Below are 15,396 nucleotides of genomic sequence, written 5' to 3'. Positions count from 1 at the left end.
TAGATGTTATGGCACTTTTAATGGGAATATAGCAGCGTTTCTTAGTCAAAATTTCTCTTCCTACTGTTGTGAGGCTTGTTAGTTGCCTCTTAGAACTGGGTACTAATTAAGGAAAATGTAAAATAATGTTTAATTCTTTTAGTTATTATAACGTTATTATGTGTTTCCATAGGGATATAATTTATCCCTTCAAGATGAAAGGTTCTCTATGAACTAATTTTATTGTCGTTCAACATTACTGCTGGCATGGTGCTATTCTATAATACAGAGTACAGTAGAGTAGCCTAACAGAAAGGAAGAATGATGCAATGAGTAGGCACTTGCGTGGGACCCAGGAGATGCAGGTTCAGTTCTCTGCTCTACCACATGTGGCCTGAATGACCTTTTGCAAGTTGCTTATTTTCTCTTTGCTCAGTTCACCATACATAAAAAGGGGATAATATCTACCCCACAGGGGACTAGTGAGGATAAATGCATTAGATATTGTGAGGTATTATAGAAATGGAGCCACAAAAATACAATAGATATGCTGCACATTGCAGTCAGTCACTGTATTTCTTTTTTGGTTAACACAGACCAAACTACTGAAATACGAGTTCGCAGTATCATTTAGAATGGTATTTTTTCTAGCCAGCGTTGCTTGAAGAATTTACCTTTATTTTGTTTGTCATGTGACTCTGTGAGGAACTGAGAAATGCGATCAGAAGGAATAGCAAAGGAAATTCCAGCAGTAACCTTTAAAGTGTTTATTCCAATCACTTCACCATCCTGTGGAAAGAAGACAGCCAATGAAATTGTCTGTAAAGGACTACAAGGTTAATCCCACTGCCTAAGGCCTTTACTTTTCAAAAAAGTAAACTGAGGTCAGTTACTCACAATCTGGAGAAGTAGAGCAATGATTTACTGGGGAAGCTATTCTTTCCTATTATCATTGTTTTCATGGGTTTTGAGAAAGGTACCCAAAAGATGGTAGTGGTGATACAATAAATAATGATAAAATTATTCTTCACTTTGAATCAAATTGTTTTTCTTTACTTGTCTTCTAGGGACACATTTTCAGACCTTCACGTGTAAGTTCTATGGGCCAAAAATGTGCACTTGCCCATTTTCCAAGCAAAAAATGGGCATTTGTACGCACGTCAGATACATGTCTTTCTGCACATACAGTTAGGCGTGCAATTTCCAGATTTGCATTAGCAAAGGGAGAGTTTACAGCCACACTGGACATATATAGATGTTTTTCACAGGCATAACTTATATGCCATTATCTGACAATTTAGCCATTAGTGATTTTTTCTTGAAGACCTGTCACTTTAATGATGTAAGATTTGTGTATGTGTATAATATATTGGACATTCCATCTTCACTGAGAACATAAGAGATAAGTACGCCAGTTCTGTAAAGGAAAAAAAAATCAATCCGTTCTTACCAAATTAACCAGAGGTCCTCCTGAGTTTCCATACTGTAAATATAATGGCAGAATATGTTAAATTGTTATTTTACGTCAGGAAAGGAAAATCGCACTTCAGATTGTGTTATTTATTAGCACCTGAGAGTGAGCTAGGCACTGCACTGAAGGACACAATCCCTACCATAAAGAACTGAGAATCAAAGGGCCTGATTCTGCAAAGGAATCCAAGTGATGAATCCTTAGGATTATATTTGCTTCTTTGCAGGATCAGGTTCTAAACTGGGGTTAATATTAGGGGAAATGTTAAAGAAAGTCTCTAAAGTGTAAAACCATATTTTTATTCTCCCAGGTATTGTTACAAAAGAGTTGGAAAACATTTAATCCATGTTTAGCAAATTACATCTCAGTACAATTTAATAAACCAATATTTTTTTAATAAAACCTAGACCTGTCAATCAGCAGATTGGGTTGTGATACTGTCAGCTACTTTCCCCAAGGAGCAAAAAGAACGTGGCCAACATTAATTAAACCTCACTGCATCTCCTTGTGAGGTAGGTAAGGAGACACAGGGGTTGCTTTACTAATCATAGATATGCAGCTAGCTCTGGGGGGAAATGTGGCAACTGTTTAACTAAGCAGTTTTGAGTTTTCCCAGCATCTGAAGACTTTCAAGGAAAAATCCCCAAAAGCAGAGAGCTGCAGGAAATGGGAGGTGTAGAGGTCACTTGCCTATCTACTTGTTGGTTGCACAAATTTGTTTTTGAGTTGGGCCAAGTTTTTTGGCCAGTTTATCAAAGAGCCAAGAGCAGCAACCTACCAGTCAAAATAAACAAGCAATGGATGAATAATAGCAATACGAGCCATCTAAGAGTTTACCTGTTGATTGCACTGGGCAAAGCGCTGTTTATTCTCAGAAAAATAAAACATAAATCTACTTTGATTTTTATTAATTTCATGGTATATCTTTTTCAAGTAATCATTTGTAACAGATCTGAATTATTTCTGACTGTGAAAAACTGAGCCATGAAAGCAGCTTTTTCAGATACAATACCCTGAATCATGCAAAAGCTTTCACAATAACAGAGAACCAGAGAACCTTTCACTTGCTGTCCTATGCCAGAATAATTTGATGGTAAAAAACCCATATGTACATATACAATATAGTTCAGTTTATTACAGTATTGCCCATTCCCTCTTTGGTCTCTCCTCTCACAAGGCAGCTACGCATTCTTGCTGAAGTGTCTTGGCTGAGCAACAGGAATGCTTTTGAATAGAGCAACTATCAGACTCTGCCTATGCTCAGGAGGAATGAGTTAGTTAACTAAGCTTACTGCTTCCCCAGGCCAGAGATCATCTTCATACCCCATGTTGTCTGTTGGAAGAACAACTCAAAATGTCGCTTTTTCCTGTCTTTTCTTTCCTTCCCTACTCTCGGGCTTAAATTCAGCCACAGCTGTCCAGAGCAGAGCTCCAGTAAATATTTTCAGACCCCGTGGAGTTTTCATAGCATGCTTGGGGGGGTGGCAGTGGGGGGCTCTGGGAAATATTCTATGAGAATTTAAGCCCTGCCTACTATAATATCACCTTTGCCCTTGTATTATGTGTTGAACTGGATCAGAAGCTGCCTGTGTCGGAACTGGATCAGAAGCTTTTGGGGGCAGAGATGAAGTCAAGAAAATCCTGTTCTAATCCTGGCTCTGCCACCAACTTGCTGTTTGCCCCTTCAAATAAAATCTTTAAAGTGCCTCAGAGATTTAGAAGTTAATGGGACTTAGGCTGCTAAATTTCACCCTGAACCTCTTCCCAGTGTATAAACCAGATTCTTTGATACAACCACCTCAAAAGGGTGTTGTGAGAAATAATGAATATTTACAAAGGGCTTTGCACATGTAAATGGCTAAATACTATTAATTTACTCTGCTGAGTACATTGTCTGAATGTAGTGAATACATATTTCTGAGAATATTTTTGTTTTAAAGTTTTGGCAGACTTCAGCTGTCATCTCCCCTTAAATTCACTAGAAGTTGCATGCAAGTATCTCAGGGCATAATTTAGTCTTTTTCCATCATCCCTTGTAGCCCCTCATATGTCTGGTCAGCACGTAACACAATGGGGCCTCAATCCTGATTGGAGTCTCAGGCTGTTACAGTGATTTAGGATTAGATTCTCATTTGGACTATATGGCAGAACAAGAGTAAGAACTTCTCCTTAAGTCCCTGTGGGATCCCTGAACCTTAAAACTGGGCACACACAGATAAGTAGATCTACTCACCCGTTTATTCTTTCCCTGGGTAGAGAAAAAATGGAGCTTTGGCACAGTAGTAGCCAAGCCAGTGCAGACAGGAGCATGATAATTCACTGCTGATCTATACCAGCTGTATGTCATTGCACATATGCTCCCTGGAATAAGGCAGAAATGTGGGGGGGGATTGCAACCTCAAGGGGTGCTTCTCATTCATAATACCTCCCAGGACTATTGCTAGGGTGGGGCATCTTATGCACCTTCTCTTCCTCAGGTCAGAGTCTAACCCACAGACACAGAATAATCTATCTGTCATGCATGAAGAGGGCATAATTTATTTTATAGGAAGTCCCTTTTATTCAGTGGAATTCATCTAACAGGGCAGTTATTCCCTGCAGCACCAGTGGAATTTCAAGGTTCCAGGACTATAAATCTGGTGACTTTCTGAACTCCTCACCTACCCAATACTTACGTTGATAATGGCATCTGTCTGAATGTAATCCATATCCGAGTCCCTCAGGCCTAGCTCCTTTCCATCTCGCTGAGCAGTGCTGACAATCCCTGTTGTCACAGTGTTCTGCAAGGCAAAAGGGCTCCCAATAGCCACAACGAACTCCCCAGGACGCAGATCGGCCGAGTGGCCCAGTAATAATACGGGTAGTTTTTTCTTTTAAAATAAAAACAGGAAGAAAACAGAATTACTGTCAGTTTATGGCTGGTTACTCAAAATGAAATGTAAGGCCCAAACCCTAGCTACAGACCAGAAGGATATGCTGCCACCTATGTCCAGCGGAAGAGCAATTCTGCCATCGGAAGTCAGGATATCACAGCTCAGGCCAGCTCAATGCGCTGCAGGTCGCTGCTTCCTGCTACTGTCTTCAGAAGAAAAGGGCTCAGTCCTCATGGAGCTGCCTTGCAATCATTGTAGATGGCAGAATCAGCCCCAACAGGATTCTGGGACAAACTCATGCATTTTCCATGGGATGACCCTTGTCATGATGTGCAACCCACCACAAGCCAGATTCTGCCATCCTTACTTACATTGTGCAGTATCTTACTGCCTACGTAGCACCACTGAAATCAACGGAATTATTTGCGGAGTATGGTATCACCTAGTGTGAGTAAAGGTGGGAGAGCCTGGCTACATGTAAGCAATGAGTAACTGCTGGGGGACTCTTGTGTACTATGGCAGGTTCCCCTCTGTACAACCACATCATATAGTCTGCTCTCAGCAGGCTGGCTCTTCCCCTTTGACCAATGTTCCCCTCTTGTGCACCCCACCCTCATGCAGGATGGAGCCTTTAATTACAAGTATTAAACTGTCCCAATAAAGCAGATGATTTTTGAGAGAGAGGATGTTCACTTCAGATATCCCCATACTCTCCCAACATCAAAAGGACTTTTTTCTTCAAACACAGTCACACTCACGTCTTCAGTTATGTTTTCCAATATGCAGAATCTGCATCTTTCTTTTAACCAGTGCTTCCATACCAGAAACAGTGAAATAATTTATGAACAAGACGTGAAATTTTCCAGACCTACAGCTGCAGTCCATTCCTTACATTTCATCTACAATTTATATTAGGCTTCACATTGACTAGCAAATACTAGTGAATGAGATATATAGTATTCCCAGGCAACAATCAAAATAAGTTTCCATGAGACAATTTGGTCAATTTCTGCCCAATGACAGAACCATTTCTGGTCTAAATACTGGAAGAACCATACTTTCGTTAACGATCACTGTGATGCTCCACGAATAGTAATATTCCACATTTTGAGCCAGATCTTCAGTGATATAACTCAGAGCACTGCATTGAAATCACTGGTTCTGGGCCTTTGATTTGACTATATATTTAGTCATTGAAATGGGAACCTTCTCTTTTTCCCTTTTTTATCTGCCCTGTATCATATTAACAAGATCTGCTAATAAACAATTCCTTGGAAAGCTGTTTGCTTATTTTGCAGTCTCTCTCGCTGTTAATTCCTGATTGGAGCAAAGAAATGTGAACACGATGACTTGCTCTTAAAAATATATTAGGTTCATTTGCACTGTGAAATTTGCATTACATTAATAATGAACAATTCCACACATGTTTCGAAAGAGATTCTTAAGAATATGTTCCAACAAACAAGGCTGTGCCTAAAACACAACTGAGCTGAGGCTACCAGTCTGATTCGTTTAACCTCTTAGATTACTTACTTTAGGATGAATCTTTATTGTTGCTATATCAGACTTCTTGTCAATGTCTTTGATTGTTGCTTCATAGGTATCTCCAGTCTGCAGCTGCACTTTTAACTGTTGTCGCCCTGATATAGCATTGCTGCTTGACACCACGTGGGCATTGGTTACAATTAAACCCGAGTCTGACATTATAAACCCAGATCCACTGGACAAGGGGACATTTCGGCCAAAGAGAGGATGTCTGTACCAGAAACAAACAACAATATCTCATACATTAAACAGCTTGTGGGGAATAATAATATTATTATTTAACAAGGCTTATTACAGTTTGTAGCAGCTCATACATATAGATCATCTGTCACTCTGAAGAATCCCAAAGCACTTTATCATTGATGTTAGATCTGGTAAAAAAAATACTGAATTTTAAAACGTTGACAAAAAAAAAATTTGCACAAAAACGTGGATCCATTGTTAGACCAGCTCGAATGAATGTCATGCCAGGGATTCTCAAATGTGGGATTGTGGAGCACTTTCCTAGCAGTTTGCAAAGAGCTGGAAGGTCACATGGTCCTTTTGCGCCTTTGTTTTCAGCTACTTTTACAGGTATCTGAGTTTTCATTGCAAAGAAGGCGCCTGGATGCCAGTAAAGGTAGCTGGAATACAGGGAAAGGATCAGCCCGTCTGACTCCACTCATCACTGCTGCTACGTGAGAGGAAAATGAAGGCAGGAAACAAGAGCTTCCACCACCAGAGGGAGCTAAGAGTGGGACTGGCGCCTCTGGTAGGAGTGGGGAACCAGGGAACAGGGGGGAAAGGCCCAGGCAGCAAGGCAGCTTGTGCAAAAAAGAGGAGGAAATGGCAGTAGGTACTCATGGATAGGAGACTGGAGCAGGGGGCACAAAAGCCTGTTCAGGGGAAGGCAGGGGTTGAGAAGGGGAAAGAAGAGATAGAAAAGGGAGACAAAATTAAGAGAACAAGCAAATGGTGTGATTTAGAAAACTGAAGAAACACTTACTGCACTGAAGACAGTTACAGATACATTAAAGATTTTTCTAAGTATGACTCTTCCTGGTAAGCAATTGTTGCCATTGCTTCAGGTGTTTTATGCAAATAGGAATGGAGATGGTTCCAGTGATAGCAAATGGGAGGGGAGCTGGTCTAGGAATCTGTCTCCCTGGTAAGATGCAGTCCAGGCTGTGAAATTATTTGAAGCCCATGGTACATACAGCAACACTGAAGTGCAGCCAGCTCTGGGCTCAATCAGTGCCTAGTACATCGCACATCACTGAGGGATGAGGAGTTAATCAGATTTGAGTTTTTACAAGGACTCGGGGGCAAATGTTTTCTTTTCTGGAAAGGAGAAAGGATTTATAATATATACACAGAGAGAGCAAACAGGTCTTGGGTTTTAGAGTTTTTGCAAATGACCGAACACTGTAAACTATTAATAGATTCATAGATGTTACAGGCAGCATAATTTAGTCGGACCTCCTGCATACCACAGATCATAGAAGTTCACCAAATGATTCCTGCATCAAGCCTGTAACTTCTCTTGGAGCTGCAGCAGATCTTGTGGAAAGACATCCAAACTTAATTTAAGTCTTCAAGTGATGGAGAAACCCCCAGACCCCTAGGTAAACTGTTCCAATGGTTCATTACCTTACCTGTTAAAAATGCACCTTGCTTCTCATCTGAATTTATCAAGCTTCAGCTTCCATCCATTGGCTCTTATCATGCCTTTGTCAAATAGATTCAAGAGTCCTCTCCTATCAGATATTTTTTCCCCCACTTAGGTACTTATAGTGCCTGATCAGCTTGCCTCTTAACCTTCTCTTGGATAAAGTAAATACAGTGATGTTCTTTAGGCTCTCACTGTAAGCAGCCTTTTTCCAGCTTAGCTTTTTGTGTACGTTTTTTTTCACTGGAATGGTTCATATTTTACATTCTGTCCAAATCAAGATTGAATGAATCTCAAAAACAAATATGATAGCTTCATTTTATTCCATATAATCCAAAGGTTGTGAGGATAGTTAATGTTTGTACAGTACTGTGAAGATGTTAAGAGGTACTATTAGTAGTATCATTTATTATCCATTTGCACTACCACTTAAAACCAGGATTCCTTCCTACATGCAAGCGTAGCTGAATTAACACTGGACAGATCCTGCTCCAGGGTGGTTGAGATATCATTTGAAAAAACACGCCTGCAAGACTTTGGTTTTGTTTATCTTTGTCTGGCCATGGGAGATTGCTGGTTTCTAAGAAAACTTTACCAGTTACAGGCTTCTGCTAGAGCACTAGTCTGCTACTGGCAGCGCAATCATGTGTTGGCATGCTTCTAAACAATGCAGTTAGAACACACACACACACACACACACACAGTCAAAAAAAGTTACCTCAGGAAAAGTTCAATGTGAACAACTGCAGGTGCAATCTTTTCCACCACATCTGCAATGAAGTTAAACTTGTATCTTGGGCTGTTGGGCTGTTGGTGACCTATACTAGCAGAAAAAATGGGTATGTTAATAAGAAAATACCCTTTGTACCAATCACATCAGATAAATTTGTCTATAGTTCACAAGGGGACATTTTCCAGCCAGACAGGGGAAAGGCATATAAGCCATTAAGAGACTTTTAAAAATTGCTTGTGTTTTGTTTTGTCCTGAGAAAAGGGCAAGGCCATTTGGCTAAGAACTTCCTAGATTAACTGGAACTCACAAGATGTAGTGATGGCCTTGTCTGGCTGTTTTTTTTTTTCACAACTAGTCATAATTGTTATTTAAAATTTCTACTGCATTAGCACCTAGAGATCTTAACCAAGTCAGGACCCCACTATGCTAGGCACTATAAAGTACCGCAAATGACAGTCCTTGCCCCAAAAGCTTATGTGTGAACTCACTGTGAAAATATCAAATGAAAGCAGATCTACCAAAATCCTTATGATCTGTTATTATAATTCAGTAATAAGTTTGACAGTATTATGAAAAGAAACATGAATAAAATATGAAATTCTATAAAAGGAAGAATAGCTCTGAGATAAACACCACAGCCACCAGGCTTTCAGTATTATTACTGACACTGAAGTTTGGAAACATCTGTACTGCTACATTTTAATTAATCATGTTTATTATGAGTGTCTAGGGAGAAAGGGCCTCCATTGTGCTAAGCACTGTACAAACATAATAGTAGAAGATAGTCTTGCCCCAAAGAAATTACAGGAAGCTTAAAAGACATGGACAATTGTTTCTCAGCACTTTTATAATAAACTCTGTTGCAAATGTTTTGCAATGGCAAATAGTACATTTCTCAAATTTCCTAGCATAGTAGAAGCTGTTTGTAAACAACTTGAATTGTACACTCCCATAATGACTAAGACTCCAGTCCTGCAAAGGGAAGTGTTTATGCAGAGCCTTATGCTGGCGGGGAGTACCAATGACTTCAATGGCATTCCACGCGAATGAATCTCATTGGAGGTTCAGGATCTAAGTCAGCAGGAATATGCACAAGAATAGGAATAAAGTTTGAGCTGATTTTCTTCACAGAACAGCAGGAGGAGATCACACGTTACACCTGTAACCAAAATTGTGACTAGTTTCCCACCCAGCAAAACCATGGTGGAGTCTAAACAGGTAATAGAAATCAATACAATAAGGCATTCCCCACTGGAACACAGTATAGTCATTTCAGGGTAAATGTAAACTTTGTACTTAAACCGATAAAGAGTTAATCTTGTTTGTAACACTGTCAGAAAATCAAACTCAGCTTTCTTTTACATCTTCAGCTACCCCAATTGTTGTCATATGTACACAGCGTAGTGATTTAAAATAAACTCTGAGAGTACCGGATTGCTCAGAGGATTTGTAATGAGACACAGCTCTTTTCATCTCTAGGTTAGTTCAGATCTGGTGCAATGGCTGCAGTTCCATGTCTTATGGGAAGGAACTAGTGGGCTCAGTACACATCATAAAACTTACTCCATCACAGCTGGTACCTAAGGGACTCTTGCAGGATGTGGATTGAATGAGAATGGAACACAGCCTATTCGCTCACTGTTAGAACAGAAGTAAGGCCCATTCTGTTTAGGTCTGATCTTTTATGCCTCCTCCTCAGTCCCTGCACTGAGCTCAGCTCAGGCTCAAGGTTGAATTGCTCAAGGTTGAATTGGCTCCATAATATGTTCAGTTTATGTAGTGTTTCAGGGAAAAAAATGCTATATGAATGGAAGAGACTACTGAAATGTATTAGACTTTTCTTAGCCTAGCCAATGTAACAAGCAAGAGGCACAGATAAAGCACTTCTCTGCATAATCTGCATTGTTTTCTTTCTGCAGCTGCTTACCTAACTTTTAAAGAAGGAGAGAGAGACAGACCCAGAAGGAGAGTAAGAATAAGAGTAGGGAGACTAAGAGGTTGGGGGGAAGGGAGTCAGAAACAAAGGAAAAATAGAGAGAGAGGCTGACACAGAGGAGGAAGAAGAAGGAGAGACACGGGGCTGGGGGAAGAGGGATAGGAGAAGGAATCAGTAATAATTTAAAACATTTTCCTATATTTTGATATTCTATCTGGTTCTTAGTTCAAAGATTATCGTGGGCACCAAAGTTTAATGGTGAGCTCTAGAGGTGATCCAGAGAATTACAGCCCAGTTAGCCTTATATCTGTGCCTGATAAATTGATTGAAATAATCTTTAGAAACAGAATAATAAGACAACTGGAAGATCACGGTATGATATGGTCTAACCAGTAAGGATTTTGCAAAAGGACATCATGTCTCACTAATCTATTAGAAGTCTTTGAACGTGTCAGTAAACTAGTGGATAAAGGAGAACCAGTTGACATAATTTATTTAGACTTCCAAAAGGCCTTTGACAAGGTCTCTCATTAGAAGGAACTAAAGAAGCTAAGTAGTCATGGGGTGAGAGTCGAAGTATTGTCGTAGACCAAAAACGTCTCAGAGACCGGAAACAAAGAGAGGACTCAAGGGTCAGTTTTCATCCTGGCAAAATGTGAACAATGGGGTGCCTCAGTTATCAGGTCTAGTGCTGTTTAATATTTGTGTTAATGAACTGGAAAGGCAGCTGATTAGTGAAGTAGCAAAATTTGCAGATGACACCAAGTTATTTACTGAAGTCCAAAGAGAAGACTAGGAGGCATCATGGGGATCTAAACAAGGTAGGTGAATGGGCAACACAATGGCTAATGAAGTTCATTGTTGACAAATGCAAAATAATGCACCAGTGGAGGAAAAAATGAAACCATTCATACACCTCACAGGGTTTTAAATTAACTGTAACAACTCAGGAAAGGGAGCTCCTATTGCCAGCTCAATGAAGGCCTTGACTCACTGTGCAGCCTGCAGCCAAGAAAACAAACAGGATGTTAGGATGTATAGGGAAGGGGATGGAAAATAAAATGGAAGCTGTTATAGTGCCATTATATAAATTGGTGGCATTCGCGCCTGAATGTCTGTGTGCAGGGCTGGTCACCCCTCCTCAAAAAGTCTAGGGCAGAATTAAAGGGAGTTCAGAAAAGAGTGACGGAAAAGATGAGGGACATGGAAAAGCTTTAATTTGAAGAGAGACTAAGTGGGCTGGGACTGTTTACCTTAGAAAGGAGACAAAGAAGAGATAACATGATAAAATAATTAATGGTAGAGAGCTGGTAGATCAGGAGCTTCTGTTCTTTTTGTCTTGTGACACAAGAACCAGGAGCCCTCATTAGGTTACATACTCCTCATTAGGTTACAACTCAGCTCACTCCTGATTGCTTGGGTAAAATGACTTGGATTTTTAGTGCAACGTGAGTTTTGTATGGAGTGGATACAATTGTAACACGAATACCAGTGAAGTGTTCCAAGGAAAGAAACCTCTCACAGATTAAACCAACTGAAAGACAATTGGGCATTTCTCCATAGAACTCCCATAGTAGTAACAATCAGCTGTGGTTTTTCTTTTGTTGGAGCAGGATTTGCTTTTTAGTGGAAACCACACTTAATTCAGCAAGCTAAATTTATATGATTGTGTAAATAGATGGAATGACTTGGCAGAGTTAGATGCAACCTTTTATTTTTATGTTCATTCTCATGCACTCTGAATAATCTCTCTAACTGACCGTATAGACTTGCTCCAGTACCTTGTTTGAAGGGGATACTGCAAACAGGGATCACATAGGTCAGTCAGCTATAAGCAGTGTATACTGCTGTTTATTTTATGTACTGCTACATGGGATTCATTTGACTTTCAAATCACAGGCAATTTGCTTGACTCTGTAGTACATTTCATTTTGTTCTAATGAAATCTACTTATAAGAGTTTAAATACTTACATGCAAGTTCAATATTTGGGGTTGGGAAGGAATTTTCCTCCAGGGCAGATTGGAAGAGGCCCTGGAGGTTTTTTGCCTTCCTCTGTAGCATGGGGCACGGGTCACTTGCTGGAGGATTCTCTGCTCCTTGAAGTTTTTAAACCACGATTTGAGGACTTCAGTAGCTCAGACATAGGTAATAGGTTTTTCGCAGGAGTGGGTGGGTGAAATTCTGTGGCCTGCGTTGTGCAGGAGGTCAGACTAGATGATCATAATGGTCATCTTCTGACCTCAGTATCTATGAATCTATGAATACATGCCCTGACATGACATAATACTATTATCACATCTTCCTATAGGTTCTTTGAAAGGCTGATGGCCAGATCCTCAGCTGGTGTAAACTGCCACAAAACTATAGTAATCTAATGATAAATGTGTCCCTGTAGGCCATATCTCTACTGATGAAAATCAACATGGCTCCATTTAAAACAATAGAACTGCACCAATTCACCCTTTGTGTCTGTGCCTAGGATCCTGTGTGCAGCATTTCCCTAGCCACCAGAAGCAGCCACAGCAGCAGAGTGAATCTCGCAAACAATGGATCAGTTACACATGGCTGCTCCTATTGGACCACTAAGGAAGCATTATGGATGGCAGCAGCTTTCCAGGTGTGATCTACGGCAGTGATGCTCAAACTGGGGAGGTTTCAGAGTAGCAGCCGTGTTAGTCTGTATCCGCAAAAAGAAAAGGAGTACTTGTGGCACCTTAGAGACTAACAAATTTATTTGAGCATAAGCTTTCGTGAGCTACAGCTCACTTCATCGGATGCATTCAGTGGAAAATACAGTGGGGAGATTTATATACACAGAGAACATGAAACAATGGATGTTACCATACACAAAGTAACGAGAGTGATCAGGTAAGGTGAGCTATTACCAGCAGGAGAGCCGGGGGGAAAAAACCTTTTGTAGTGATAATCAAGGTGGGCAATTTCCAGCAGTTGATGGTACCCGCATGGCCCCATAGTATGCCAACATTTTTATGGCTGACTTAGAACAACGCTTCCTCAGCTCTCATCCCCTAATGCCCCTACACTACTTGCGCTACATTGATGACATCTTCATCATCTGGACCCATGGAAAAGAAGCCCTTGAGAAATTCCACCATGATTTCAACAATTTCCATCCCACCATCAACCTCAGCCTGGACCAGTCCACACAAGAGATCCACTTCCTGGACACTACGGTGCTAATAAGCGATGGTCACATAAACACCACCCTATACCGGAAACCTACTGACCACTTTGCCGACCTCCATGCCTCCAGCTTTCATCTAGACCACATCACACGATCCATTGTCTACAGCCAAGCTCTATGATACAACCGCATTTGCGCCAACCCCTCAGACAGAGACAAACACCTACAAGATCTCTATCAAGCATTCTTACAAACTACAATACCCACCTGCTGAAGTGAAGAAACAGATTGACAGAGCCGGAAGAGTACGCAGAAGTTACCTACTACAGGACAGGCCCAACAAAAAAAATAACAGAACGCCACTAGCCATCACCTTCAGCCCCCAACTAAAACCTCTCCAGTGCATCATCAAGGATCTACGACCTATCCTGAAGGACGATCCATCACTCTCACAGATCTTGGGAGACAGGCCAGTCCTTGCCTACAGACAGCCCCCCAACCTGAAGCAAATATTCACCAGCAACCACACAACAGAACCACTAACCCAGGAACCTATCCTTGCAACAAAGCCTGTTGCCAACTGTGTCCACATATCTATTCAGGGGACACCATCATAGGGCCTAATCTCTTTGGGGGCATGAAGACACTTTATTAATTTCACTTTTCACAGCAGACTTACTAGCACCACATCGCCACCCTTGCTTCTGTGCTGCTTCTGGTGGCGGCGCGGCCTTCAGAGACACCCAGCTCTGAAGGCCGTGGTGCTGCCAGCAGCAGCGCAGAGGTAAGGGTGGCGATGGGGTGCTAGTAAGTCTGCTGTGAAAAGTGCTATTAACAAATACCACTATTCACATTGCCATACAAGTGGTTAATTTGTTTTCATTTGAATTTTTTTTTTTAAATCTACATTTGCAGTTTGTAATCCTCTGTGTTTACTACTTCCTAATAACTTTTAGCTGGTCTTATAAATTTAGTAATAAAAATTATTTTTTCATTCCTTCTGCCAACTTGCAAAAAACTCAACAGTTTCAGATTAAAAATAATGGGGGGGAGAGGTATGACAAATTCCGACAAATTCCGTGCATGGTAAGTGGGGGCACGACTGGAAAAGTTTGTACACCACTGATCTAGGGGAGGAGGGAAAGAAAAACTGAAGAGGAGGAAGGAACATATGGTAGGAGAGGAAGGGAAGAAGACAAAGCTGGGGGTAATAAGGGAAAGTCACACAAACAGAGAGGGGACTGACAAAATTAGGTGGGCCAGTCCTGTACCAATGAGCACCACCTAGCCTGGAAACAACTTTTCCCCTCTTTCCCTGGCCAGCAGATATTAGAAGCACTGCAGACAGTATACTCCAGGATGATTCAGAGCCTGACTCTAGTGACTCCCTTGTGACTGGCTGGAGAAGCAAAATTTATAACTTTGTAGAAGTGTTTCATACTAATTAGCAGCAGAAGACTGCGTCCAGGCCTTGGATGCCGGGAACATAGTGCATGTACGCAGGATCACGTACTGAGAGAGCTTGATCTGGACCAGCTGGAATGACAGATTCCAAAATGTAACTTATTAATATTAGATACAAACAACTGATGGTGAGTTTATACTTTTGTCCCTTCCTTCAATAAAATAAAGTGGGGGAGAGAGAGAGAGAGAGTGTTTGTGTGGCAGAAATAAGTGGAAATGGGGAGTGAGATATTGGGTATTTCTACGCTGTAATTAAACACCCACGGATGGCCTGTGTCAGCTGACTTGGGCTCACGGGGCTCAGGCTGTGGGGCTATAAAATTGCAGTGTAGACATTGGGGCTCAGACGGGAGCCCAAGCTCTGCGACCCCACAAGAGGGAAGAGTCCCAGAACCCAGGCTCCAGCCCCATGCTGAAATGTCTACACCACAGTTTTACAGTTCCGTAGCACCAGCCCCATGAGCCAAGTCGGCTGACGCGGGCCAGCCGCGGGGGTTTAATTGCAGTGTAGACATAGCCATTAAATCTAAAATGGAGGAAGGGGAAATCTAGAGTAAAAAGAGGGTACAGGATACAGAATAAATAGACTTAGTTCATTTT

At 41.2% G+C, this 15,396-nt stretch overlaps 1 protein-coding gene across 2 annotated transcripts in view; it reads right to left on the bottom strand.

The window, feature by feature from the left end:
* Positions 1-15,396, bottom strand: part of HTRA3 (HtrA serine peptidase 3) — a 40,580-nt gene that overhangs the window by 13,537 nt on the left and 11,647 nt on the right. The window contains exons 2-6 of one of the 2 annotated variants that reach the window (XM_073342620.1): positions 8,235-8,334; positions 5,857-6,079; positions 4,126-4,320; positions 1,430-1,462; positions 654-768 (exon numbers count right to left, since the gene is read on the bottom strand). In XM_073342620.1, coding sequence (XP_073198721.1) covers positions 654-768; positions 1,430-1,462; positions 4,126-4,320; positions 5,857-6,079; positions 8,235-8,334 — 666 coding nt within the window. The remainder of the gene's footprint in view (positions 1-653; positions 769-1,429; positions 1,463-4,125; positions 4,321-5,856; positions 6,080-8,234; positions 8,335-15,396) is intronic. The other variant, XM_073342621.1, reaches the window with a different exon arrangement.

This window comes from Lepidochelys kempii, chromosome 4, assembly GCF_965140265.1.
Source record: "Lepidochelys kempii isolate rLepKem1 chromosome 4, rLepKem1.hap2, whole genome shotgun sequence".
Taxonomy (NCBI): domain Eukaryota; kingdom Metazoa; phylum Chordata; order Testudines; family Cheloniidae; genus Lepidochelys; species Lepidochelys kempii.
Note: the sequence above shows the minus strand (reverse complement) of the source record. Positions and strands in the feature narration are given on the sequence as shown.